This window comes from Sarcophilus harrisii, chromosome 1, assembly GCF_902635505.1.
Source record: "Sarcophilus harrisii chromosome 1, mSarHar1.11, whole genome shotgun sequence".
Taxonomy (NCBI): domain Eukaryota; kingdom Metazoa; phylum Chordata; class Mammalia; order Dasyuromorphia; family Dasyuridae; genus Sarcophilus; species Sarcophilus harrisii.
Genome location: NC_045426.1, coordinates 597,638,089 through 597,665,215, shown reverse-complemented (window position 1 = coordinate 597,665,215; position 27,127 = coordinate 597,638,089). Strand labels below are relative to the sequence as shown.

Below are 27,127 nucleotides of genomic sequence, written 5' to 3'. Positions count from 1 at the left end.
TCTTTCTTTCTTTCTTTCTTTCTTTCTTTCTTTCTTTCTTTCCAAAATAGTTAAGCCAGTATGTAAAAGAAGTCACCAGTAAAAAGAATATATTCCATAGAGATCATAAATTACATAATGGGAAAAGGGTTTAGGGGCAATCCAAAGTCCAGGGCTTCTTAAACTTTTTTCCTCTCATAACCCTTTTTCGCCTGAAAAATGTTTATATGACTCTGGTTATGTGGTATAAAATAGATATAAAGATGAAACATTTACTGATAATAAATCATAATTTCACAATTTACATATTTAATTACAAAACCTGCTATGGATCTCAAATCACAATTTTAGAAGCTGGGATCTAGCCCATCCCTTTATTTTATGTTCAAATAATAGAAGTGTATGGACAAATAACTTACTGAAGAACATTTGAGGTGGCATATAAACCTGACTCCAGAGGGACAGAAAATATTGATTAATAATCAGTTAGTTACCAAAGATAATAGTAGTAAAAATATTACCAATAGAATAGGTTTCCCATCCAATCTATATTGTTTCCATTTTTAATAATTTCAAGCTTGCACTACTGTAATAGCCTCTCACACTTTATTTATTTGCTTCAATTGATGTCCTTCACTATTCTTCCTTTTCCTAAAATGAAGATGTCAAATCAACAACACAAGAAAGCAGGATGCTCTAACATTCCAGAAAGTTTAATTTATAGAACGTTAAACATTTCTCCCATTATCTTTCTCCTTTTTTGAGCACTTCAAATAAAAGCTAGATAAATTTTGGCCAGATGAGTTTGTAGTAAAAATTTTTACCCCCAGGAAGCAAAACATACCTTCTACCTCTGACATTCTATGACTCTTATTGAATAGTACTGATTATACCACTTTCAAGGTAAAGTTTTCAGTAACTATCAATTGCTTACCAAGTAAAATCTAAATCCTTTAATCTGACATTGAAACACCTCTACAGTAAGATCTCCATTTATCTTTCTAACCTAATCTTATGCTATTCTCCTTCACGTGTCCTATATTACAACTAAACTGGGCTCTTAAGCATTCTCTGAACAAATCCTGTCATTTTTTCTTTTTCATATATTAATCTGCTATGTCTGAAATGAAGTAGGCAATTTCTGCCTGTTGAACCACTGTTCATTCTTTAATGTGTCATTCAAATACTTTTTCTAGGTGAATGTGTAAGAATTTTCAAAGTAGAGCCAAAAGGTCTGGTTTTAGTTTGTCTTTGGCCACTGTCAATTTGTTACTGTAGACACAAATTGTGACTCTTTCCCTCAGTTTTTGCAGCTATAAAATCAGTGAATTAAACTAAATGGTATTGATTTGTTTAATATTCCATACAACTTTAGCAATTTATAACATTTCATCATCATAAAACATTCACTGATTTTCCTTAACCAAGAGATGTCTTCCTCCTCTGAACTCCCTTGAAGTTTTGTGTATCTTAAATGCACTGCTCACTTTCAACCTTGCATTGATGTAATTTGCATGCATATTTTATCCCTTATTAAATTGTAATCATCTCAATATGGCAGGAATCATCTTATTCATTTTTATCTTTCCCAACAACATATGCCACAATGCCCTGCATATAGTAGTTACTCAATAAAAATTTGTTGAATGAATAAATGATTTCAATAAATTCTTGTTAAATGCCTAAACAAGACAATTAGTATTATTAAATAATTACTATATGCCAAATACTATGAGGATTCAAATATAAGCAAAGAGAAAGACAGTTTTTTCTCTCAAGGAAATAACTTTCTAATATAAGAAAACAACACAAAAGGAAGCTGAAAAGGAGAATTTGGTGCTGTTCAGTTATGTCTACCTTTTTGAGACCTGTTATGAACTTTTTTTGACACACATAATGTAGTGATTTGGCATTTTCTTCTCCAGATTATTTTTATAGATGAAGAAATTGAGGAAATTGGGTTAAGTGAATTATAGCTAGTGTCTGAGGCCAGATTTATACTCTGAAAGAAGAGTCTTCCTGATTCTAGCCCTGACACATTATTCACTATTACCAAAGAGATGCCCAATAAAAAAGAGGAAGAGTAGAATAAAAATGAAGGTAGCAATGTAGAAGATAGTGTTAGAGTCCAGAAAGTAAGAAGTATATCTGGAAGGGAAGTGAAGATATGTTGTTCTGGGCCTTTACCTTTAGGGAAAGAATCAGGAAGATCTCACCAGTGAAAAAACAAAATAAGCATGACAAAGATATTTGAGAGTTAGAAGGTTGTAGGGTTGGGATAGATGTTTCAGGCTGAGGAGGTCCTAGGCATTGAGGAAAGTATGAAGGAAAGTCAAGCTAAGGCTTTGTATATACTACCTACACTTAAAATGGAAGGGTAGATTTAATATTTGTAATAATTGTTCTTTTTGTTTTAATAAAGTTCACAGCAAAAACTTAGATATTTCAATACGAAAAAAAAAAAGTCAAAAACAAAAAAAAGTGATAGTTTCTCCCTTGAGTTGCTGTTAGAGTAAGAGAAATGAATTAATATATTTTGGGTTGTATGAGAGAGAGTGGGCATAGTTAATAGAAAATTGATCTCAAAATAAAGAAGATTTGTGTTCAGGTACTACCTTTGATATGGTCTGGTTATACCATTCTCTCTTATACCAAATCATTTAATGTCCCAAAGTCTCAGCCAACTCTCTAAAACTAAGATGTAAAGAATATCAAGCACAAGATTTTGTTTTTGATCCTGATGGTGATAGGGAAACACTAAAATTTATTGGGGTTGCAAGGCCGGGGAGAGGCTGACAAAATTGGGCTCATGCTTTAGGAAAATCACTGTAATGATTAAAAGAAGGATGAATTGGAAGGCAGAGAGACTTGAGGAAAGTAGACCTACCCGCAGGCTAATTTAGATCATTAATTTTGTGAAGTTTTGGAAATACTGTATAAATATAGGCCGTTAGCAAATGTTCAACATGTCATAAAATAATAGTAATTCCATAGTCTGTTTGCCAGTGTCAAACTGCTCTATAAGTAACTTACATGTGTTACCTTTGATGCAAACCTCACCCCAAATGCTTGGAAGTACTGTTGAACATGTGGGATAGACTTGATATTTAAAAGCAAGATGAGTGTGATATGAAAAATGCTTTCAATGCTTATGTGGTCTTCCATTTTATTTTCTTAACTCACCAAATAAGGGACTACTGGGTACTCTTTAAAACCAAACAAAAAGGAAATAGAAACGAGGGATCATCAATAATTCAACATTTTTTTTTCCTGCCTGAGTTCATTACAGCCTGCTTTTATTTCTTTTAGGGTCTGGTTATCTAAAACAGTTGAAATTTTGTGATTGGCTTTTATGCTGCAAGAATCCATTTCATTAATGGTTTCATTATTCAGAACTCACTTATTGTCATTCGGAAGTAGTTTAGAGATATATGTCATTATATAGTTTGCATGCATAAATAAGCATATTATTAATAATCAATGGTAATTAGCACACAATGCACTTCCTGTTAAATTTAATTAAATGCTTGATTAAAAGTGTTTAGGCTATTTAATTAAAGTGAGAAAGTCCAAGGGTACTTAATTCTCACTTATATTCACATTACAATCCTAATAACTACAGTCTCCACTCAATTCATGCAGAACTTCTATTAATTTTAATCAGAGGTATGCATGTTCACTGAACACAGTCCTAAATGCAGTTGGCTAAGGTCACATCTGAGAAAGCTGTCTGCTTTCTGCCAGTATTGGATGAAAGAAGACTCCAATGCACACAATTGAGCAGAGAGATAATTGTCATAATTGCTTTCAATTAGTTTTTCATAGCTCTTGTGAAGTAATGTCTATTGTATTATATCATGAGCTAGAACCAGCAACAAAACTGGTTAGTCTGATTAGTAGGTATCAGTATGGAAGATGGCAAAATCCATCCTAAATTGGAAAGCTTCAGTGAAGGTAAATGAGCCAAAATGAAAATGTAAAGGTATTGTGTGGATACATTTGCCAATGTTAAATGATCTGTAGTTTGGGTAGAAGGGCAAATAAATGGTAATCTGATGTATTAAATTAATTCTATTCTCATAAATATACATTTGCCAACATGGCTCTTTTCATGTGCATGGTTTTTCTATACTTTGAATAGTAGCTAGGATGCTAGGGATCATTAAATACTCATTTGCTATTATTAGGGTGTGGTTTTTCTAGAATAATTTTGTAATAATATTTGAGATAATAAATAATGCTAAGCTCAGAATCAAGAAGACCAGATTCACAAGTTTTTTTATGATGATTTTTATGACAATTAGCAACTATGTTGACATTAAATCAATTCTAAAGCACTTAACTTTTCTAAGCCTCGGTTTCTTCATCTGCAAAGTGAGAATAATACTGTCTACATTGTAGTACTTAAAGCACTATGCCCAATTCTTTTTTTTTTTTTTTTATTCTTTCATTTCTCATTGCCCTGATAGCTTGGTAACTAATTCTGCTAGCCCCTCCTTTCCCTTCTTTTCCCAGTTGCCATATTGAATTTCTTATTATTTAGTTATAGTTTCAAATAAATCAAAATACTTCAAATTATTTGGCTTCCTTACGATCAGAAATTCTTGACATTAAATTTATATTTAGAGTTTGGAAAGAACATTAAAAGTCACTGAGTTGAAATCCCTCATTTTACAGATGAGAAAAATAAGGCTCAAAGTTTGGGCTTCGAGTTTGAATGGAGTCATGTAGTAATTGTCTGAGATGGGAATTGAAATCAGTCTTTTCTGACTTCAAAGACATCAATCCTTTACTATAGCACACTATCCAAAAACAAAAAAAAAAAAGATCCTTTCACATTTCATCCTTCTTGGTTTCTCTTATATAATACACTTCATATAACTCCTATTCAAATTATACTCATTCTTCAAGTACCAAATAGCAACACAAAGGAGTTTCAGAGTCAGAGGAAACCATAGTTTCCATATTGACAAACCTATTCCTGGGGGGAAAAATTCCACATCATACTTGATAGGTAGCCTTACAATATGAACTAAAATAAAATTCTCTATCTCTTCAGACAGTCAATTCTATTTGGAGATACCCTTAATTTTTGAGAAAAAGTTTCCTGATTGCTCCTAAATTTGTGTCTTTATAGATTCTTCCATTCATTGTCCCTAGTTCTACTCTCTTAGGTAGAAGTAGAATCATTCTAATTTCTCTTTCGCATAATATCCATTCATATACTTGCAGAAATCTCTGATGTATATTTGGAATGCTCTCTTTTCTTGGGTAAACAGCAGTGCTTTTCTTTAGCCTAACCTTATATGGACATTTATGACCTTTGTTTCTCTCTCCTCTGGTTACTTTCTGGTTTCCCCAGTCCCTTAGTTAGGACATATCCTTTCTAAATTATAATGATCAGAAATGAACATAGTATCTCAGATGTGAACTTACCAGGACAGATTGTAATGGACCTATCACCTATTTATCCTCTGTATCAATGGTAGCAAACTACAGATCCCTATAAGCCACATATTCACTTACAAAATGATGAATGTTACCTACGTTTTATAGTATTTTTATTTATTTTTGTTAAACATTTCTTAATTATTCTGGTTCAGGCATTCATGAGCTTGGTAGCCCATATGTTGGGCTGGAAATTTGACACTTCTGTAGATTTTAGCTCTCTTAAAGTATTGCAAATTTATATCACCAGTTCTAATTTTCATATCACCCTATTGATCTACATTGAACTCTGAGGTACTAAATCCAAATAAAATCTTCATCAAGCCTTCCTTGGTTATTTTAAAGACCTCATGGCATTCTTTTCTCTAAATATCTATAAAACATATGACTTTCAACATTCATTTGCATTATTCATACTTTTTTTTCGGTATCAATTCTTCAAATATTTGTGGAGCCATATTTAGTTTAATGTACAGAGCACTGAACATAGAATCAAGAAAACCTGTGCAACAAATATATTTTAGACATTTCTTGGCTATAAAGACAAAATGGTACATGCTTCATATATGTTACTTCAAATGAGAATAACATATCTAAATATACATTTAATATGTTTTTAGTATAAAAATTTGATTGTAAAGTAATAAAACTAATGCTTATGAAGAAATTGGTTTATATTTTTTGGTCATACTGAATATATAATTTCCTTGATCAGATTGTAGATTACTCATTTGAGTGAAGGAAATGATCCTATACCTCTTTGTATGTCTCTCAATACCTAGAACTGTCTATAAAGATATAGATGCCCAATAACTATTTATTTGCTAATTGATTTGTTGCCACTGAAGAATATTTTTTTTTCTTGTCAGTGTTAGGATATTGTTTAGTTGTCTGCATATGTACACAAATGGATTCTACCTGAATATGTTAATATGCCTTTATTTCTTGGATTTAAATGGATTTCCTCTCTCTTCATTCCTACTGCAGATCTGTGTCCCAATTCTGTCATAGGACAGGTTTTTCATGCATCTAATATTCTAAATCAAGCTATCATATGCTGTCATACCAGATGCAGCATTATGCTACTTTTGGAAACTTCAAAGTGAGGATTACATCTGATATGCCACCTTTCTGACTTTTTATTCCTTTTGAGGAGATAATACTCTGACAGCTATGACATTATTTCTAGGATTCAGTTATGTTCATTTGATCATAAGAGTTTCCTTTTTTTTCCCCCTTATTTTCATCCCAACTTTCTCTTGCATGTGATATGTAAACATTTTAAAAACACCTATACTGTGTTTTGTCAGAAATGTTATATTACCTCAAAAAAGTAATTTTGAAAAGAACAATTTTGTTGATTTAGTACTAGAAATTGCATTTAATTTTTCAACCATTTTCAAGTCTTTTTTAGTTGTTTAATGTTTAATATAGATATTCCAAGTAACAGTTGTAAGGAATGCTATTTAATTGTGACGTGTTTATGTAGATGCAATCAATGTATATCATAAGTTTCCAGGTTTGATTTTTAAGAGTGATGTAAAATTTCTGTTTCTTGATATGAAACACTGATATGTATGATTTCAAGTATCTTTGAATTTTTTTCATTTATTCATATCCATGGACAGCTTAAGTTTCTGATCCTGCTATGGTCCTGAGTCACCATCTGGTGTTAGTGAATAAAAGAAAAGTGAAGATCTGAGGAGTTTTATAAATATATATTCTAGATCTTCAACCCTGTGGCAGTGATCAGAAAGCCAAGTAGAAGATTGAGCTTTAGTAATTAAATTTTATTTGTGATATGTCAGCTATCAGTTAGTTATAATAACAAGGCATAATCATCCAGAGATGTTACTTCAAGGTATTTTATATGTACAATGGGCAATATTTAACATCTTAATGGCAACATCTTAGTACATGCATCAAGAAACACAGTCACTTTCTAAGATCTGAAGTCACTTCAATAGTATTTTATTTTTTTATTCAGTGTTAAAATATCCAAGCAGAAACTTGAGTATTTTGAATGTTTTCTTTTCAAGTAGTTGTTCTCTAAAGTTCCTTTCCACTGTGAAATTCTATGATTTTAACATAATACTATAAAATATTGTGATACTGAAATGAGAAAATATCATTTGAAGCAAGACATAAGAACATATGATATAGAGACATATAGTTGACTGTTGGCTAATAATTTGATTATAGGCACTACATAAATAGACTTTTTTTTCACTTAATTACAGAACATCAAAGTTTTGAAAAACAGTTCTAATCTTAAGTAATGATTACCTCCAGGAGGCAATGTTAATCACTTTTTCTTATCAGAGCTATTTCTCTGATCTGAGAGTTGTGTTAATTATCTGTTATAGTCTGATTTAAATTATTTCTTGTTAGAAAAAAGGAATCCAGTCCTAAAATTCTTGGATTACAAGATTCTCTTACCTTTCTTATGTTTCTTCTCCCCACCCCCACTCCCAATTCTTTAGAGTGTGAATTTAAAAAACAAAAAACAAACAAAAAAAAGTTACCATTTATTACTTTGTCTTGTGACCAAATTTAAAACTTCTAAATATATATCAATAAAGTTAAGAACAACTAGCATTTATTAAGAACTTGCTATGTAAATATTAATCTTCTGACCAAGACAGGGTAGGAATGTGATAAGTTAGGGAATACAAAGTCAATTATTAAAATGTTACCAAAATGTAACCTAGAGTTACTTGCTAGTGACTGCTAGGGATCTAATAATTCTGACCAGCAGAATAAAGTGTGTCTTTATTTGACTTCTAACCTCTTACCTCTGATTTATTTCATTCCCTAGACAGAATATATATTTTCTAAGCACAGTAAGGTTATTATTGTTTAAAGTAAAGAATATATATATTTTTGGCAAGCATGATCTGTGTCAGTAAATTTGTTTTATGACCTCCAGAGAGATATCTCTGACTCTCTGAGTTATGTCTGTCTTTCCTTGAGCCTGTCAACTTTACTCAGAGAAAGACAAAGATTGTAATAATAAAACGTTCCTTTAGTTTCTCTAGTGTGCTGTGATTCACAGCTATGGAGGCTGGGATTTACAATTGTGGGAGCTTTGGAGAGCCAACCCACCCTTATGGCGTAGTCCCCTTTAACCTTTTTTTACACACTGGCATAAGGAATAAGGAAGACCTGAGTTCAGATTCAACTCCAGGCACTTGAGAGCTGTGTGACCCTGGACAAATTACTTGTTTTCCTCAGTTTCCCTATCTGTACAATGAGCTGGAGAAGGAAATGTCAAACCCTTCCAGTGTCTTTGCCAAGAAAATACCAAGTGGGTGTCACAAAAAGTTGCTTTCTACTGAACAGCAACAACAAACAACTCTTTAAATCTTTAAATTTCAGAATGCTTGTTGAATGAGATGTATTGATAGGAATAGTTCAACTATGAACATTCAGTCTTATGTATATACTGTGTTTGTCCATGGGTTAATATAATTTCAGCCTGTGAGAGAGTTCTAAAAACTAATGGATAGGAAAAACTTGTTTAGAAGTCTACATTCAAATTGTTCTTTGAAGGAAGCTAAGAGTTATCTGAGGAAGAAGTGAATTCCAAACAAAGACCATTTTATATTAAAAGTGGTGAATTAGGAAATGGAAAACAATTTAGGCAACAGTGGGCCAATTTGAATGATATCAGGAGAGGGTAAAAAAAATAATATTAATTAGTGTGAGAAAGAGAAGTAGAATGTAATTTGGGAAACAAAATTTAAATGTCAGACTGATTCTATATTTTATCCTAAAGAGGCAATAGGGAACAAGCAAAGACTTCTGAGTAAAATTATGGCCCAGTCGAATCTGTATTTCATAAATTCCAGTTTAATACATAAATTCCAGTTTAATAAGTATGTGGAGGATGACATGTTTGAGAAGACTGGAGTAAGGAAGAATATTGCAATATTCCAGGTGAGAGGTGATTAGGATCTGTACTAGGGTACAAGACATTCCACAACAGAAAATTGAAATCTAGCTATGTATATGCTTAAATTATTCTCATTTTCTGTTATATTTACTTGAGCATTAAATTGTTGTTGTTGTTTGTCCTTTGTTCTCTAAGAGGGCCATGATCACATGAGGGAGATGATGGCATGACATCCAAGTGAATTGCATTTAAGTGAAGGAGGACTGTGCAAGGTCACCTGCCTCACTTTCCCCTCCAGAGTTATCTGGATATTAAATAATATTAAGTCATACACCTCCCCTAATTGATGATTAATAAGCTCAGGATAAAGTTATTTGTGATTGGACAAGATCAGGAGTTCTTAATGGGATATATGTAAACTTCTTTCTTCTAAATTTTTTTTTGACAAACATATTTTAAAATAATTGATATTATATTGTATGCCTTTAAAAGCATTATTCCGAAATATTCATAAAAACAGGACCATGATATAAAAAAGGTAAAGAAATCCTAGATAAAGTAATTTTTAATATCCTTCTCTGAAACATAATTAAGGTTCTAACTACATTTCCCCCTCCTAAACCCAGGAAATATATGTATCAAATCTTTTGCCTTTTTTGTTGTTCGTTTTTTTTTTTCCTTGAACATAATTGAAGAAATGAAGTTCTTCTAAAATATTCAAAAGTGAAATTTTCACAGGCAGATTATTTGAAAGTTCCTAGATTTGCCCTGACATACCCTTCTAAAGTAGGTGACATCTTTCCCCCCACAGGGAGTTCTCTTCAACTGAGTAAAAAGTTTAAACTGGTTCTGAAATGTTGCCTGGAGCTCCAAAATGGCATTCACAAAGCAAGGCAAAAAGCAAGATGTGTTTCTTTCCCTAAGGTCTCTGTAGCTGGCCTGCTTAGAAGCAGTCATATATACTGCTTCTATATACTGTTTATATACTGTGGCTGGCCTGCTTAGAAGCAGCCATGCACTTGGAAACTGTTTAAAAAAAAAAAAAAAAGATATGAACCTAAATCCATCCTCTCTACATTTTTTTTTCCTGAGGGTGGTTCAGAATTCTGGTTGTTAACATAGTTTTATAGATTTAGAAGGGAATGTAACTTGAAACTTGAAAATCATGTACTCCAATCCCCTTGTTTAACAAATTAGAAATTTAGACGTAACAGAGTAGAAATTACTTGCCTAAAATCACATGGCTAAGAAGAAATAGAGTAAAATTTGAACCTAGGTTTTTCACTTCATAGCCAGTATTCTTTCCACTACGCCTCTCTGGCACCTGTGAATGTAAGGTTATAAAAATACTAATATCTGCCCTTGTTTTTTATTGACAGCTAATTGTGATTGTAGAACTAGAAGTATTATATATACTGATTTTACATATGACCAGAAAAGTTAAGACTTATCCTTATAGTCACATATCCAACAAATGTAATAGACAGGATTTAAACTGAAATGATACTATGTGTTATTCAAAAACTCCAGCCACAGTCTTATACCATATTCTTAGTGAAATGCTTTGAGATCTTAAGATACTGAGTGAAAAATACCACTGTTAAACTAGTTGTCATGTCCTCTGGGTTGTTGTAATCATTTGGAAAATATAATATTGTGATAAAGTTGCTTAAAGCTATACATATAACTTTAGTTTTAATTTCACATCTTTTGGGCTTTTATAATGTCTTAAAAAATCCTTGATTTATTTCAGCAAGATCACTTTTCATCATTTGAATACATCTTGTTTCTCACATTTAAGTTTTATTAATCCTTGTCTCCAATATAAGTTTAATTTAAGATTTGTCAGTTTTATCAAAATCCTCTCACTATTATTATTTTTTGGTCAAAAAAATTGTCTCCCTTTAGAACTATTCAACTGCAGTTATCAAGCCAACTGAATTAGATTTTTAGAGAGAAATTGAGTTTGTTATTATTATCTATTTAAAACCTCTGCACTTCCAATAAAAACACTACATAATATAATTTCTGGCCATTTGACCCTTCAAACCTTATTGATAGAGGTGTCCATTATAGGAATATTTGCTTGCTTAAGAGTTGGAGTCAGATTTGAATTTTGAAAGTGGCACAGTAAAAAAAGCATAGTCTTTGGAGTCAAGAAGATCTGAGTTCAAATATAGATCTAGATACTTATCAGTTTTATGACTTTGGGCAATTTATAACCTCTCTCAGCTTCATTTTCCTTATCTGTAAAAGAATGATAATAATAGCATATGCCCACAAAGTTTTGTAAGAATCAAATAAGATTTTGCAAGCTTTAAAGCAGTTATTAAATAAGTAGAATAATTGTAATAAATAGCCAGTACCTACAGATGATGATGATGATGATTATTCTGTAAGTGATCTAAGTGATAAGATAAGATCTATAAATATCTAAGTGATACAAGGACACTCTCAAAGTATCACTTAAGAACTTTGAAATCTATTATATGACATGGGATGTCAATATGACAATAGGCATAGGACTGCCCAGCATGGCATACCCTCATCAGAGAAGGTGCTGTGCTCTATTAACAAAGCAGAATAAAATTAGCCTGAAGGAAAAGTTCCCTAATGTTCATTAAATTAGAAATTAGAAAAGCTATCCCAAATGTTCATATGGACTGTTTGTGTTCAATCTGTGGCAGAGCATTCTGAGCACATATTGGTCTGATAGGTCACAGTCAGATACATTATATACCTCGATTCTAACATTGACATCATTTTACTCATCCTCAAAAATGAAGAACAACAATGATGATCGCTATTATTATTATTATTTTATTTTAATGTATTATTATATTATTAATCTATTTATCTGTATAAATGTTCATTATTCAATTTTTATTCAATAAAATAAGTGTTTTGTTAATGTTTTATACATCACTGTGACTTCCCAATGACTCATTCAACTTGTCTATAAAACCCTTTCTTTCAACAAATAAACAAAGCAAAATCAACATATTTTTCATATCTATGTCTTATTCTTCACTTCTCATCCACCACTTCAAATGATCTGCTTTGGCAGTCCTTTGATCAGATGTGAGTTTTAAAATGTTTATGCATGGACTCTTTCTTTTGAAAACAGAGGAATACATATATATGTGTGTGTGTGTGTGTGTGTGTGTGCATATTTATGAATGTATATGAATATGTATTTGAATGTTTAGAAATATATAAGAAAGATATTGGATATAGATTGAATATAGATAATGGATGCCCTACTGGGGAAAAAGCATTTGGCTATGACCAAGAAAACATGGAATTTACCTCATGATCTCTCATGTAAAATTAGATGAAGCACTTAACACATCTGAGTTTTATTTTCCATATCTCTAAAATGGTAATAAGAAACTCTTCTTTCCAAGGCATTAGAAAGATCAAGTAAAATAAGTTATGTGTAAGTCTTAAAGACTAGAATGGATTATATAAATGCTAGGCGTTATTATGTTAAATATTGTTATTGTTTGTTCTTCTTTGTCAATGTGGATCATGGTTTTAGGGAGGTGATGCTATGAAATGCAAGAAAATTGGATTTAAATGAGGGAAGACTATACAAAGTCATCAGCCTCATTTTCTCTTCCAAAGCCAGGAGTATGAGAGGTTCCATGGGCAAGATATAGATCAGGGTGACTAGAGATGGCCCTGGATGCAGTGGGAGATCTTGGTCTTTTTAAGTTAAGATCTTTTAACAAGTTTATTTGACTTCAGCAACCACCCATTTGGTGATTAAGGCTAGATAACAACCCAAGTGGATGAATGCCACCATGCCTATTTCTAAAAGTGAGGAAATTGAAGTAAAGAAATTAAATAATTTATGCAGGGTCACATAACTAGTAAGTGTCTGAGACCAGATGTGAATTCAGGTCTTCTTTCTTTAAAAACAAACAAAAAAAGAAAACAAAAAACCATCAAATTTATTTATTTATTTTTAATGCACATTTCTTTATGAATGATATTGCAGCGCAAAAGGGAAAAGCCATGGGAGAGATTAAAAAAAAAAAAAAAAAAAAAAAAAAAGTGAACATAGCATGTATTGATTTATATTCAGTTCTGTTCTTTTTCTGAGTTAGATAGAATTTTCTGTCCAAAATCAATTGGGATTGCATTGAATCACTGAACCACTAAGAAAAACCCAAGGCTTTCATTGCTGACCATCACATATTCTTGTTATTAATGTGTACAATGTATTTCATGTTGTCATTGTTTCACTTAGCATTGGTTCATGTAAATCTTTCTAAGGCTTTCTAAAATCAATTCGTCATTTTTTTATAGAACAATAATAATCCATTATCTTCTTATACCACAACTTGTTTCAGCCATTCCCCAGTTGGAGGGATCTATTCCTTTTCCAATTCTTTGCTACCTCAAAGCTCTCAAAGAGAGCTGCTACAAACATTTTTGTACATGGGGGTCCCTTTCCCTCCTTTATTATTTCCTTGGGATACAGAATCAGTAGTATCACTGCTGGATCAAACAGTATGCACAATTTGATAATCCTTTGGGCATAGTTCCAAATTGCTCTCCAGAATGGTTAGCTCATTTCACAACTCCACCAACAATGCATTAGTGTTCCACTTTCCTCACATCCTCTCCAACATTTTTCTTTATCTTTTCCTGTCATATTAGCCAATCTGAGAGGTGTGAGATGGTTTAATTTGTATTACTCTAATCAAAAGTAATGGTCTTCTTTCCTTGAGGCTCAGCACTATCTATTAAGCCATATACCTATTCACAGGTAGAATCCTGAAACTTTTTTTCTAATTAGTTGGAAAAAAAAGAATATTGGTGCCCATGGCACACCAAGAGCATGTCACTTAGAAACAAAAAAGCAATCGTGCAGTTAATTCTCTTTTCATGTGCCAAGGAATTAATTCTTTATGGTCCAAGAGATGATAATTTGTCATTCAGGGCATATAAGATAGAAAAAAGAACAACCAAATGCACTCTCATTTTCCACTCATTAATTGCTCATGAACTAGATAATTATAATCAGGACTAAAAACATAGGGGCTTTTTATGGGGATGGGAAACTCAAACTAGGGTCTAGAAGGTCAAGAACTTAGAAGGGGGCCATCTGCTTTTATTTTCCTTTATCATGTCATTACTTGTCAATTTCTTCTTTACTTCTATTGCAGTAAGGGTGAATTCAAAGTTATGCCAATTATTGATCAATACAAAATCTAATCATATGAAGAACTAAATCCAAACTAATAACCATATAATTATATTTTGGTTTAATTATTAAATATATTTATATACGTATATTTCATGTTTGATTCATTGATGATGGGGGAAAAATGGTGATAAAATAATCTAGGAACTGAATAATTCTAAATATTTCCAACTGTATAAAACTATTTACTTCTACCTGTTGAGAGTATGAGAGTACAGTATCATTGTCATCTTTAAAAATAAAATAGTTTCTTTTCCTAATCCGTTTCTTTTTCTTTTTTTTTTTTTTTTGCTCTTTTTTTGTAATTGTGTGTCAATATTCATTGGAAAGATTTAAAATCTATCCATGATAATTTTCTTCATTTTCCTCTTTTCTGACCTTAATCTCTTCTCTCCCCTTTTCTTTGAGACTTCAGTTCCTTCTTCTCTCAACCCCACTTCCATTTTTCCCTATCACTTTTTCTTTTCTTTTCTTTTTCTTTTTCTTTTTTTTTTTTTTTTTAAACAGGGCTTGAATTAGATTGGTGTCTACTCATCATCTATCAAGGGTAAGAAAGTAATTGGTCTTATAGTCAGGTATAAGTGATATTAAGCAGAGATTTTTTTTTTTTTTTAATGGTGTTTTTCCATCTTGAAACAGGAAGAGGAGCAAATAAAATGCTTCCTACAAAAAGAACAGAGCATTGAACTTAAGGACACATTCTATGAACTTGAGCAGTTCTTAAAAACTCTTAGTTTCAGTTTTCTAGTCTTCAAAATGGACATAATAATGCTCTAACACCACCTATGAAATAATGTCAAATTGGGGCAGCAAGAAGGCAATAGAATAGAGCACTGGCCTTGAAGTCGGGAGGACCTGAATTCAAATCCTGCCTTGAACACTTAACACACTTATTTACTGTGTGAACCTGGGAAAATCACTTAACCTGAATTGCCTTGCCAAAAAAAGAAAGTAAGAATGTCAGCCTGTCATGATATAATGAATTTAATCAAGCATTTATTGAGTGTCTGCTATGTGTCAGGCACTGTGTTGTATTGTGGATATAAAAAGAGATAAAAACTTTTTATAGAAGATGGAATTTTGGTTAGAACTTAAAGCCAAAGGTCAAGTAGAGTAGGTCAGTAGTTAGAGCAGAGGAGAAAGAACATGCCAGGCATATGTTGTGTAAATGTCAATATTATTATTTGACTAATTTCTTGCAATTTCTATTAATCTCTCTGGGTTTAAACTAATCTCTCTTTAATCTGTATTCACCATTCTTTTTCATATTCCTAGCCCTATTTTCTCTCTCTCTCTTTTCCTGAGGCATTTGGAGTTAAATGACTTGCCTAAGATCACACAGCTAGGACTTGTTAAGTGTGTGAGGTCAGATTTGAACTCAGGTCTTCCTAACTTCAGGGCTGGTGCTCTATCCATTGTGCAACCTAGCTACCTCCTATATATATATATATATATATATATATATATATATATATATACACACACACACATATACTTTACAAAGTACTTTACATCTCTTACCCTAGTAGATCCTTACAATCATCCAATGAGATAAATGAGATGATTATCCCCATTTTACAGATAATTAAACTGATGAGAGAGGTTAAGTGAGTTGCCAAGAGCCACACTAATATTAAGTGTAGGAGACAGGATTTGAACTCAGGAATCCATAACTCTAAATTCAATGATCTATTTGTGTCCAAAGGCCTACATGTACCTCTTAAACATTTACATTTGCCTCTCTTGGAATTTATACAATGTCATCTCATGACCATCTAACTTCTCTAAGTTTCAGTCTTCTCCTCTATAAAAAGGGGACAAAAATGCCTTTATGATGTTTAAGAAGATCAACAGACATGGTTTATGGGTATTTGATCATTTTGTTAATAATGCTAGCACATTACCAATAAAATGGGTTAGTGACACTTTTAAATGTCAAAGAAAAATCTTGGGTTTGGGTTCACAATTTATATGCTCTTAGAAGAGTGGGTGTTCTTGAGGATGGCAATCAAATCTGATTGATTAATAATTTATGAAAAGGAAAGACCTGAATTCAAATTGATACTTACTGGTTGTATGATCCAGAACAACTCACCTAACCCTGATTGTCAGGAAGGAAGAAAGGAAGGAAGGGGGAGAGACAGAGAGAGAGAGAGAGAGAGAGAGAGAGAGAAAGAAGAGCAGGGAGGGAAGGAGGGAAGGAGGAATATTACAATGAAAGTAGGACCTCTTATGAGAAACTGAGGGATATGACTTTGGTTGTCTGTACTTCTAATTGCAGAGCTTTGTGCAATCTAATCAAAGAATTTCCTCCTAAATCTGTGTAAGGGTCTGAACAAGATTGAAAGGAAAGGTAATTCACCCTCAGAGATACCAAACAACCTACTCACTGGCTGCTGAAAAATTCCGGGTTTTATTTCAATTGATTATTAACATGAGATGGAGATGATCATTTCTCTCAATTGACTGCTCCAAAGGGTTGTTGTAAAGAAATCATAAGAGAATCATATAATCTCGGCTTAAAAGGCCTTCTTGGCAAAGATACTGGAGTGTGGTGTGCCATTTCCTTAACTAGCTCATTTTATATATAAGGAAACTGAGGCAAATAGAATTACTTGACTTGCCCAGAGTCACACAACTAATATATATCTGAGATCAAACTTGAACTCAAGAAGTTGAATTTTCCTGACTCCAAGCCAAGTCATCTATCCATCTCACTATTTTGAGGCCCTGCTCCTATGAAAATTTTGTTAATTGATAGAGAGAAAAATATTTCTCTGGTCAATTCCATACAAAGTAACTTCTCCTCACCTTACCTTCATTGCACAGTTTGCATATAACCATTTCTCTTCCTCCTTCTGTCTCTGTTTCTCTCTCCCTCTCTGTCTCTCTGTCTCATTGTGTCTCTCTCCTTCTCTGTCTCTCTGTCTCTCTGTCTCTGTCTCTCTCTGTATTGTATTGTCAAATATAACTTTTATACTCTCCTTAGGCTTAAGAAGGATTGCCACCTGGTGGTAGAATGTTAATTGTGAGATATACAGTAGTTACACAATACAGAAAAAATGGTTATACAATAAAGAAATGATCCATTTATTTTGTCATTCTGCCTAGTTCATGCTGTTTCCAGGAAAATATTGTAGTGAAGAACAAAGACTGCCAATATTACATAACTGGAATAATGGTCACAATTTTCTATTTCCCAGTTGTTCATGACTGTTCAAAACAAATTGATAGTGGTTAAGCAGGCTCATTAGGTAATTCCCTTATCTTAATTGCTTATCATTACATTCTTTGGCTTGTTTACAATCTACTTTTCCTTATTACATTGTTCCCTTCCATTCTATCAACTATTTTATCAATGTTATTTTCAATTGTTTAGATGCTTTGTTTATATATTTCAAAGAATACAATTTGTGAAAATGTCCATTGTAGTTATTTGGGAATGAACAAATGGGATTTGCTTATTAACAAGCTAATAAAATGTCTTTTCGTTTATTTGTTTTCCCTCACATATCAGTCATATAGTACTTGGAAAATAAAAGAAATAAAACAAGACTAATAAATGGATTTGCCAAAAAAGAATACAGCTTGTCAGATCTGTGAAATCTAATTCTTCCATTTTGTTTAAAAGTTGTCAAATTATAAAATAACTTATCTCCTCTCCTCTATAATGATCATGGACAACTTGGACTGACATCCCAGAAGTGAAACAAATTAAAAGGCTAGAAAGGGTTAGAAAATAGAACCTATGTGTAAAAGCTGAAGAACTAAATAATTTATTCTGCATCTTAATAGCTGTCTTCAAGGATTTTCTATATAGAGAATGATGAGTAGAAGTTTTCAACTTCCATTGGAAAAAACAAACAAACAAAAAAACAGCCGTTTCTAGAGACTGAGGACAAGATACATTTACAAAAGATTTTCCTTGAATTGATTTTAAAAACAGCACAAATTATCGATCTAGCTAATTTAGGTATGGGACCACCTGAAGGTAGGGCAGTATATTAGGTATTCCATTAAAATCCTTGTCAGTCTTCTTATTGTGGGAATTTTTTTTTTTCTTGCCTCAGGTCTTTTTCCTGGAGAATACTTCTTTTCTCATACAAATGAAACTACTCTAAGCAATTATTTGGATATTTTCACTTTTTTGCTTTTTTTGAATAGCTCCTTGTAAAATTAGTCTTAATGTATTTTTCCTCCTTGGATATTCAGTTTCATAAAAAACATAAAAATTGCTCTCTTGACCTCAGTTATTTCCTTTATTGCTAGGTTCATTTTCATGTTGACTAGTTGCAATTTCTTTAGTTTTTCAATGTTTTTGTGTGAATTTAATCTTTATTGTTTAATTTTATTAACCCTTAACATTTTAGTATTAAATATATGTGTAAATGTGTATATGATTGTGTATGTGTATAACAAGGTCAGATTAGCTTCCTTGGAATTTTATTTTTATTTTATTTTATATTAAACATCTAAGTTTGACCAAAAAAAAAAAAAAAAAAGGATTAAACTGTTATATATAGTTTAGAGCTTTTTTTTTTTTTTTTGCTTCTAAAAAACATTATGTATCTATCTCTGTCTTAGAGGTTTTTACAAATCACTTATATAATTTTCCAGTCAGTAATAATACCAAAATTTTCAAATATTCATTTATTTTAATTGTCTGGACATATAGATCATTGATAAAAACGAACATTTATATGTCATTTTAAGAGCAAAGCTCTTTCCACATGTTATTTCATTTTATCCTCAAAAACAACCCTGCAAGTTAGCTGGTGCTATTATTACCCATATTTTATAGATGAAGAAACCAAGGAAAATAGAGTTTAAATTCTTTGCCCAGTTTCACACAGCAAATGAGTTTCTGAGATTGGATTTCAATTCAGATCTTCCTGACTTTAGGTCTAATATTGTACCAATGAGTTACTTGTAAATGAACAATAAAAAAAGCCTAAACAAGGTGAAATTCATAAATACATAAATAGCCCAAGCCTTAAAATAATTTATATCTTTATTCTTTCAAATATTTATCAAGGTCTTTCATTTCCTGTATGTACTTTTGATAAATATTAGACTGATTATCTGAATTTATTTCTCCAAATATTTTCTTTTGTTTTAAAAACAATTTATTGATATTCTTGATCATTCTTTTAAAGATAGTCATTAAATAGGTAGGTTTGTATAATATCCTAATTGCAAATCCCAAATTTATTGTAATGCCGGAGAAACTGAGGCAGGAGAGAGATTAGAGAGCCTTTTTAATATTTTATTAATTAGAGAGTATAATTGACTGGACAGGACTCTTGTCTCAAATTATCCAGTCAGACAGAAAAAGATATACTGGGAATCCATGTTGGTCCCAGGGCTGGAGGAGACTGTCATCTCAAAGAATCCAGTGTCCAATAGCCAGGAGCCAGCCTCCAGCAGCCAGCCTCCAGCCTCCAGCAATGAGGAGGAGAAACCCAACTTCTTAAATACCTTTTAGAAACAAAGAAGGGGTAAGAAATGCGGGAAAACTTCTGTCAGGATGGGGGAAGATCATAAATCCTAAAAACCCAGAGACCGGATGTCTGAATACACAGAGATAAAGATATCAGTGAGGTATCCTGGAATATTTTTAGAGGGATATTGTAAACTCTTGAGAACAGGAAAGAGTCAGGAGTTCCACTCTCTTGTTTATCCTGTGTGCTAACAATTTATAACCTTAGGGCAAATGGTTCCCAATCTTAATGGACCAGAAGAGGGGTTTACAACTAAGGGGATTTACTGAAACAAGGGAAACTAGTCAGGGAAACCGAGTCAGAACAGTTAAAGAGAACTGTGGCATAACATTATTTCAATCCAAAAAACTACCAGGCTGCTGCCACAGCAGCAGCAACAGCAAAACTTTTAATTTCATTGCTGTGAACTACTCCCGCTGTGCTTATAGATCATAACATTTTCAAATTTTTGGTTAATATGCTTCAATAATAATAATCTAGCATTTATATAGCACTTTAATCTTACAATAATCCTTGAAGTTTTGGTGCCATTATTTTAACCATTTTTTACAGATGAAGAAGCTGAGGCAGATAGCAATTTAGATGACTTGCCTAGGGTCACATGCCTAATAAGTGTTTATGGCTGTATTTGAACTCAATCAGTAAGAACTGGCAAATAAATAATAAAATAAAAATTAAAAAAAAATTTAATTAAATTCAACTAGATTGCAGGTATTGTTTTAAACACTGTAAAAAGAAACAAAAGATAGTCCCTGACTTGTTGGAAGTTCCAATCTAATGGGGAGAGACAATATATATACAAAGAAAACCACATGTAGCATAAAAGGAAAATAATAACAGGGAAAATTCCAGAATTAATGGGAGTTGAGGAAGGCTTCCTATAAAAGATGGAATATTAGATGGGACTGAAAGGAAGCCAAGGGCAGGACTGAGGAGGAAGAGCATTCTGTCTTCTTGACTCCAGGTTCAAGGTTCTATCTACTGCTTCACCTAGCTACCTGGGACAAAAGCATTAGTGGCCAATATTTTGATGATGTCTTTTTATGTTTAACTTGATGTACCTTAATTGTTCCTTAATTGACAGACACATAGTTGCTTGGGCCATTACTCAGATTGTCTCTATCTTAAAAAAAAAAAAAAATCATAAGCATTTATTAAGCAACTGTTATATGCCAGACACTGTGTGCTAGAGGAAGAATACAAAGATAAAATTGAAAACAAGCTCAGTCTTCAAGAAGCTTTCATTCCACTGATATAAAGCAATATTTATATATATAAATATTTATGTATGTGTTTATACATATGTATCTATGTATCGATACATATACACATAAATACATACAGTACTTTCAGATTGGTGGTATGGAGAGGGGAATTGATAATAGCTGATGTACTCAGAAAAGATTGGTATTTGAGCTTTGACCTGAGCTTCCAATGGAACCAAAGATTTCTAAAGAAAGAAGTGAGAAGAGAAAGCGTTAGAATCATAGGAACAGCATATACAAATATACAGAAGTAGGAGATGAAGGGTTGTACCTGGAGTACTGCAAGCAAACCAATTTTACTATTGTATATAACTAAGCTTATCTTTGTCTGACATAATATTTGAAAATTTTATTTCTAAAATATGAAGAGATTTGAAAATATTTTTGTCAAATTTCAATCAACTAATAGTAATGAATCTTCTTCCCAAACATATATTTACATAATTTGATTTTCATGAATGTATGTATGTATAGAAGTAATTATAAGAAAATTTAATTCTTTCAACTTCTAGACAAATAGATAATGAATGTGGCAAGGGCTATTTTCTCCAAATCTTATTTCCACATATATTAAGCAAGATTAAAAAAAAAACTTATTATAAGTTTAATAAAGTCAATTTATCCATTTAATGTGAATCTTCCCTAATTCTACTGTTTCACTTTTTTTATTTTTTAGAATTACAAAGTAGTTCTTGTGGGAATCCAGGTGTTCCACCCAAAGGTGTCTTATATGGCAATCGGTTTGACGTTGGTGATAAAATCCGCTACAGCTGTGTGACTGGCTATATTCTGGATGGTCATCCTCAACTAACCTGCATAGCCAATTCTGTCAATACAGCATCATGGGATTTTCCAGTTCCCATCTGCAGAGGTAAGACTACATTCTATTTGATACTTTTTAATGTAGAAGTCACTTTTATGTTAGCTTTTATTAGTAGCTTATTAAAAATAGGTTATATTAACACCTCTTTTGTCCTAGCAATTTGTATACCACTTAATTCAATATTTTATTTAAATTAGTATAGTAAAACCAGCTTTTTCTATTTGACAATTCAATTCTCCAAAGATGTCAAAATAGTGCCCCAATATAGTATATATGTGTATATATACATGCATACATTTTTAAAGAAAAATAAAAGAAGATGGGCAGAGAGAGAGAGGAGAGAGTGAGGAGGAAGTGGAAGGGAACAGCATTCAAGAGCATATGCATTTAAGGACTTTAAAATATTTCTAAATGCAATCAGCCATTTGTGAACTTGCTTTTAATGTTATTATCTTTGGCAAAGGAACATTAAAAAAATTTTCTAACAGTAAATTTCAACAGTAGTTGATGCAATAAAGTGTAATAAGATGAATGCGTAATAGCACACAGGCTATAACATCCATATGTACACATACAAGTACACATACATCTCATCACATTAAAATTTCCACTGAGGTTACTATTTTTTATTTAATCTCTAAAAATTCTTGTTCTAAAGGAAAAGTCATGAACTCCATCAGTGGTAACCAATATGTACTTTTGTGCTTACTCTGAGCATAGAAATGTTGATAGAATATGTTCCCAAGGTAGAGAATAATATGAATTTTCATTCATATTTGTTTATGCAGACTATAGAATATAGAGACTTTATAGTGAGTTTTGCATGCCATAGAAGGAATAGCATTTATCATCAAGTTGGGATCAATAAGAATTTAAGCAGTTTTTAAAAAGGCAATTGACTCAGGAAAAGACCATTTTGCCTGTCCATTATTTCTTCTAGCCTTTTCTTCTCATTTCAGTTTCACTAGAATATCATTATCATATAGTTTTTTTTTAATTCCTAGTTGCCATTACTAAACCCTAAATTCCTAAAATGTTGGAGGGCATAAAAACACACTTTATAGACATTATCTGGAATATACAGTTCTTAAAGACACAGAGCATAAAGGTTAATGCTGGTACAACATCCTCTATACTACCCATTATGTTTGAGGCCTGCATGACTTGGCCAATTATTTTAGACTGGACCTATCTCAGGCTAATCTTCAAATAGCTTTGCTTTGATACTGAAACAAAATGAGACACAACATTCAATAGTTAATAAAAAATATATACCTATTTTCAACAAATGTAAATATTGAAAACACCCCCAGTAAATTCATCTGAATAAAGTTCCTTTCCCTGGATTACATCATTTTTCAACAGCCAAGCATCAGAGTGTTCCTGGAATTCCTTATGTAGCTAGGCAATGTGGTATATAGAATGCTGAACTTGGACTCAGGAATTCATAATTTAAATCTAGTCTCTGATAACTTCATAGGAGAGTGACTCTGGGCTAATCACTTAAACTAACAATTTCTCTAACTGTAAAATGGGGCTGATAAAGCACTTACTCTCAGGATTGTTATAAGAATCAAATGAGAAAATATTTATAAAATGCTTAGCATAATGTCTGACACAAAGTAGCCTCTCAATAAAAGCTTTTTCCCTTTCGTTTCCCTCCCCCATCCTTCTTTGTGGATGTCTTCTACTCTGGTGTCCAAAAAATAATGTCAATTGTTGTGGCCTTTAGTCTCTTAAGTGAGCTAAGTCTCAATATTGTTTCCATGCCATTTTAAGGAATAAAAAAACAAAAACAAAAAACAAAACAAAACAACAACAAAAAAAAACCCAGTCAAACTTGCATGGGGGGAGATCTTAAGAGAGTTGGTCCTACTGCAGGATAATTTAATTTCCTCTACAACATTCATAACAAATATTCACCCAGATTCGACCTGTAAACTTAGTGGAGAAATCCTTTATACTTTTGATTGTCCCAATTTTCAGGAAAGACTTTGGGAAATAAGTGAACTAAATTTTGCCTCTATATATCTTCTAGCTACTTCATAGTTCCAAGTTCTGGGACCAAGTAGAACAGGTTTAATCCTCTTTCACAGGTTGTAGGGTATGGGCTATCTGCCTGGAGGGCCTTGGCTCAGGGGTCAGCCAGAGTCAGGATAAATTAAAGTCCTTGGTCTTTAGTGGGAGAAGTGAAAGGTATAGGCAGGCAGAATCCTGGATTCAGGGGTCCAGAGTCACCAACTTCTCTCCTCCTGCGTCAAGTGCCTCTCTAGCTCCTCTCTCTGGCCTCCTATACTGGCCTATCATTATTTTAATACTAAACATTTAGCAAGCACAAATGGTGAGAAGAGCCATTTATCCAAACATATGCAAATAGAGTCATTGTCTCACATGAATAGGTAATTAGCCTTAAGTGCTTGGTTGTCTGATTCAAGCATACCTTTTTGGAATTTCAGCCCTCTACAACAGGAGAATTTTTCAAATATTTGAGAATATGGTCATATTGTCCCTTAAATATTCTCTACTCTACAAGTAAAATTTAAGTCATCTTCCTGTGGATGCTGCATAGGTATCAATGAATCTTCTACATTATCTCCACAGTTAAATATTAGACTCTAAAGTCCTCGAGAACATGGAAGGGTTTTGACTTTCTTTGATTCAGAAGTTTTTGGACAGACTGATATGTACTAGGCAGTTAATATATGCTTGTTGAAAGAATACGATTATACTACCTTTTCCCATTTACTTTGGATAGTATACTTCAGTTATAGTAGCCAAATATCCCAAATATTTTTCTTCGATTGTCACAGAGAATCTGCCCAGATTTTTCACTTACCTGCTTTAGCCAACTCTCGGGCACCTAGATCCTTATGGTCTGAAGAGGGCTCAAAAAGAACAAATAGCTTAAAAGATAGTATTTCTCTGTCTGGACTGACTAGTTTCCATAAAGTTTCAGATGTTCCCTGCAAGCTAGATGCTGATTACTCTCCCTCCTTCTCCTCTCCCCTTTCCTCCCCAGTCCAACCCAGCTGGAAATAAATGAGAGCCCAGTTCTGTTTGCTTGGGACAACTCCTTATTTCCTTGAGATATACTTAAGAAATTATCAGTTAAAACTTTTTTGGTAAGATAGTGGTCCGTTAGGTCTTATCATGACCTTACTTTTGAAAGTCACTGTGCTTTATTATCCCCTCTTTCAGTTTGGTCTTCAGGGCCAATGGTCATTGCAATTTTGCCTTCCATTGAACCATAAGGACTGAGAGAGCAGTCTTCAGGGACTGCTTGTCCCATCTGCCACTGTGCTCTTTCAAGGTATCACTAAAGCATATTTACTGGGTCCACTGAAAATGTATCCACACAATCTCAACTGACTACTCATTTCAGTGAGGCAGTTCTTTTATACCATCCTAATTCCTTTGTCCTCCAACAGGGACTAGTTATAGGGTCTGGAATTCTCCAACCAAGAGAACTCCAAGCCTCTCCCCATTACTAACCAAGGGCACCCATCTATCGAAGGGGCAAACTGATACTAAAGAAAGAGGCTGGGAGCTCTCGTATGATTACAAAAGGTTTTTTTTTTTTTTTTTTTTTTTTTTTTTTTTTTTTTTTTTTAAATAATCATCTAGGTTATTTATTTAGGGGGCAGCTGCCACACAGGTCAATGGATTTCTGATCCTCACCAAGCACTCTAGACCAGCAACCACACTATTCAGCGTGCAAAGATCCTGAAAAATTCCTGTGGCAATTATAGAAATTAGACAAAGGGGGGAGGTGCTTTAGACAGTCATGCATATATTAGTGCAGCTTGACTAATGTTTTGCTTTATTGCTTGAGAACTAGGCTTGATTTCCAGAACCTGAGTGCAAGACCAATGCAGGTGGTTAGATGTGTAGGCAACCAAAACCATGTCCTGGTCATTTTGAGTAAATTCTCAGATAGATCAAAAGTTATTTGCTGGACACAGTTTCCTTGTAATGTTTTTCATCCCCTTTGCTATGGCTTTCACCCCCTTTATTATGGCTTTTACCCCAATAGGAAGCCTATATTCTACCTCTGAAGCACTTATTATGGTCTTCAACAAATAGTACCCCACAGAGGTTATTCCAGATCTTTTCAAATCTCCCAATTTTCATAACATTGAGTTTCTCAACTAAGAATTATGCCTTGTACTTTACAAAAGAAGCCATTTGATGAGAATTCTCTTATCTTACATCATTCATATGATTTCTCTATTATCTATTCTTTCCCCACTCTTACACAAAGAGATGGCTCTTCTCCTTGCCAAAAGCTAATCCTTCTGCAAGTACCTTCTATTCCAGGTTTCTAAAGTCTTCCTCTTTGCTTTAAAAAAAAAAAAAATGCTTATTTGATTTGATCAGCCCCACTAGTTAACATCCTGTGCCTTTTTTTCCCTTCAAAGCTAGACTCCTTGAGAAAACTGTCTTCTTTTGGAGCCTCCACTTCTGTTCCTATCCCTCTATTTTAAACCCTCTGTGATATAAACTCCATCATCTAACTGAAACTACTCTTTCCAAAGTTATCTAATGGCTTTTTCTCAATCCTTATTTTTCTTGACCTCTTTGAAATTTTTTACATTATTAATCATGTACTGCTGGATATTCTCTTTTTTACCAAGTTTTTGCAATATTTTTCTCTCCTAGTTCTTACCTTATATGTTTTGACTACTCCCTTTTCAGTCACAATTGTGGGATTTTCATCCCAGTCACAACAATCTATTCTGTGCCCTCTTTTCTTTTTCCTCCATACTATCTCTCTTGACATCCCCATCAGCTTCTATGGAATCAATTATCATCAATCCATATAGAGGATTCCCAGAATTATATACTTACCCTTAATCTCTCTCCTGAATTCTAATCTTGCATTACCAACTGTCATTTGGACATTTTATGCTGAATAAACTACAGACATTTCAAACTTAATATGTTCAAAATAAAACTTATTTTCTTCCCCCAAACCCTGCCCAAAACACTTTCTCTCTTATA

General features: G+C 32.9%; 1 protein-coding gene across 2 annotated transcripts in view; it reads left to right on the top strand.

The window, feature by feature from the left end:
• CSMD3 (CUB and Sushi multiple domains 3) overlaps positions 1-27,127 on the top strand; it is a 1,575,929-nt gene that overhangs the window by 366,285 nt on the left and 1,182,517 nt on the right. For both annotated transcript variants that reach the window (XM_031954893.1, XM_031954946.1), the window contains exon 4: positions 21,980-22,174. In XM_031954893.1, the coding sequence (XP_031810753.1) occupies positions 21,980-22,174 (195 nt within the window). The remainder of the gene's footprint in view (positions 1-21,979; positions 22,175-27,127) is intronic.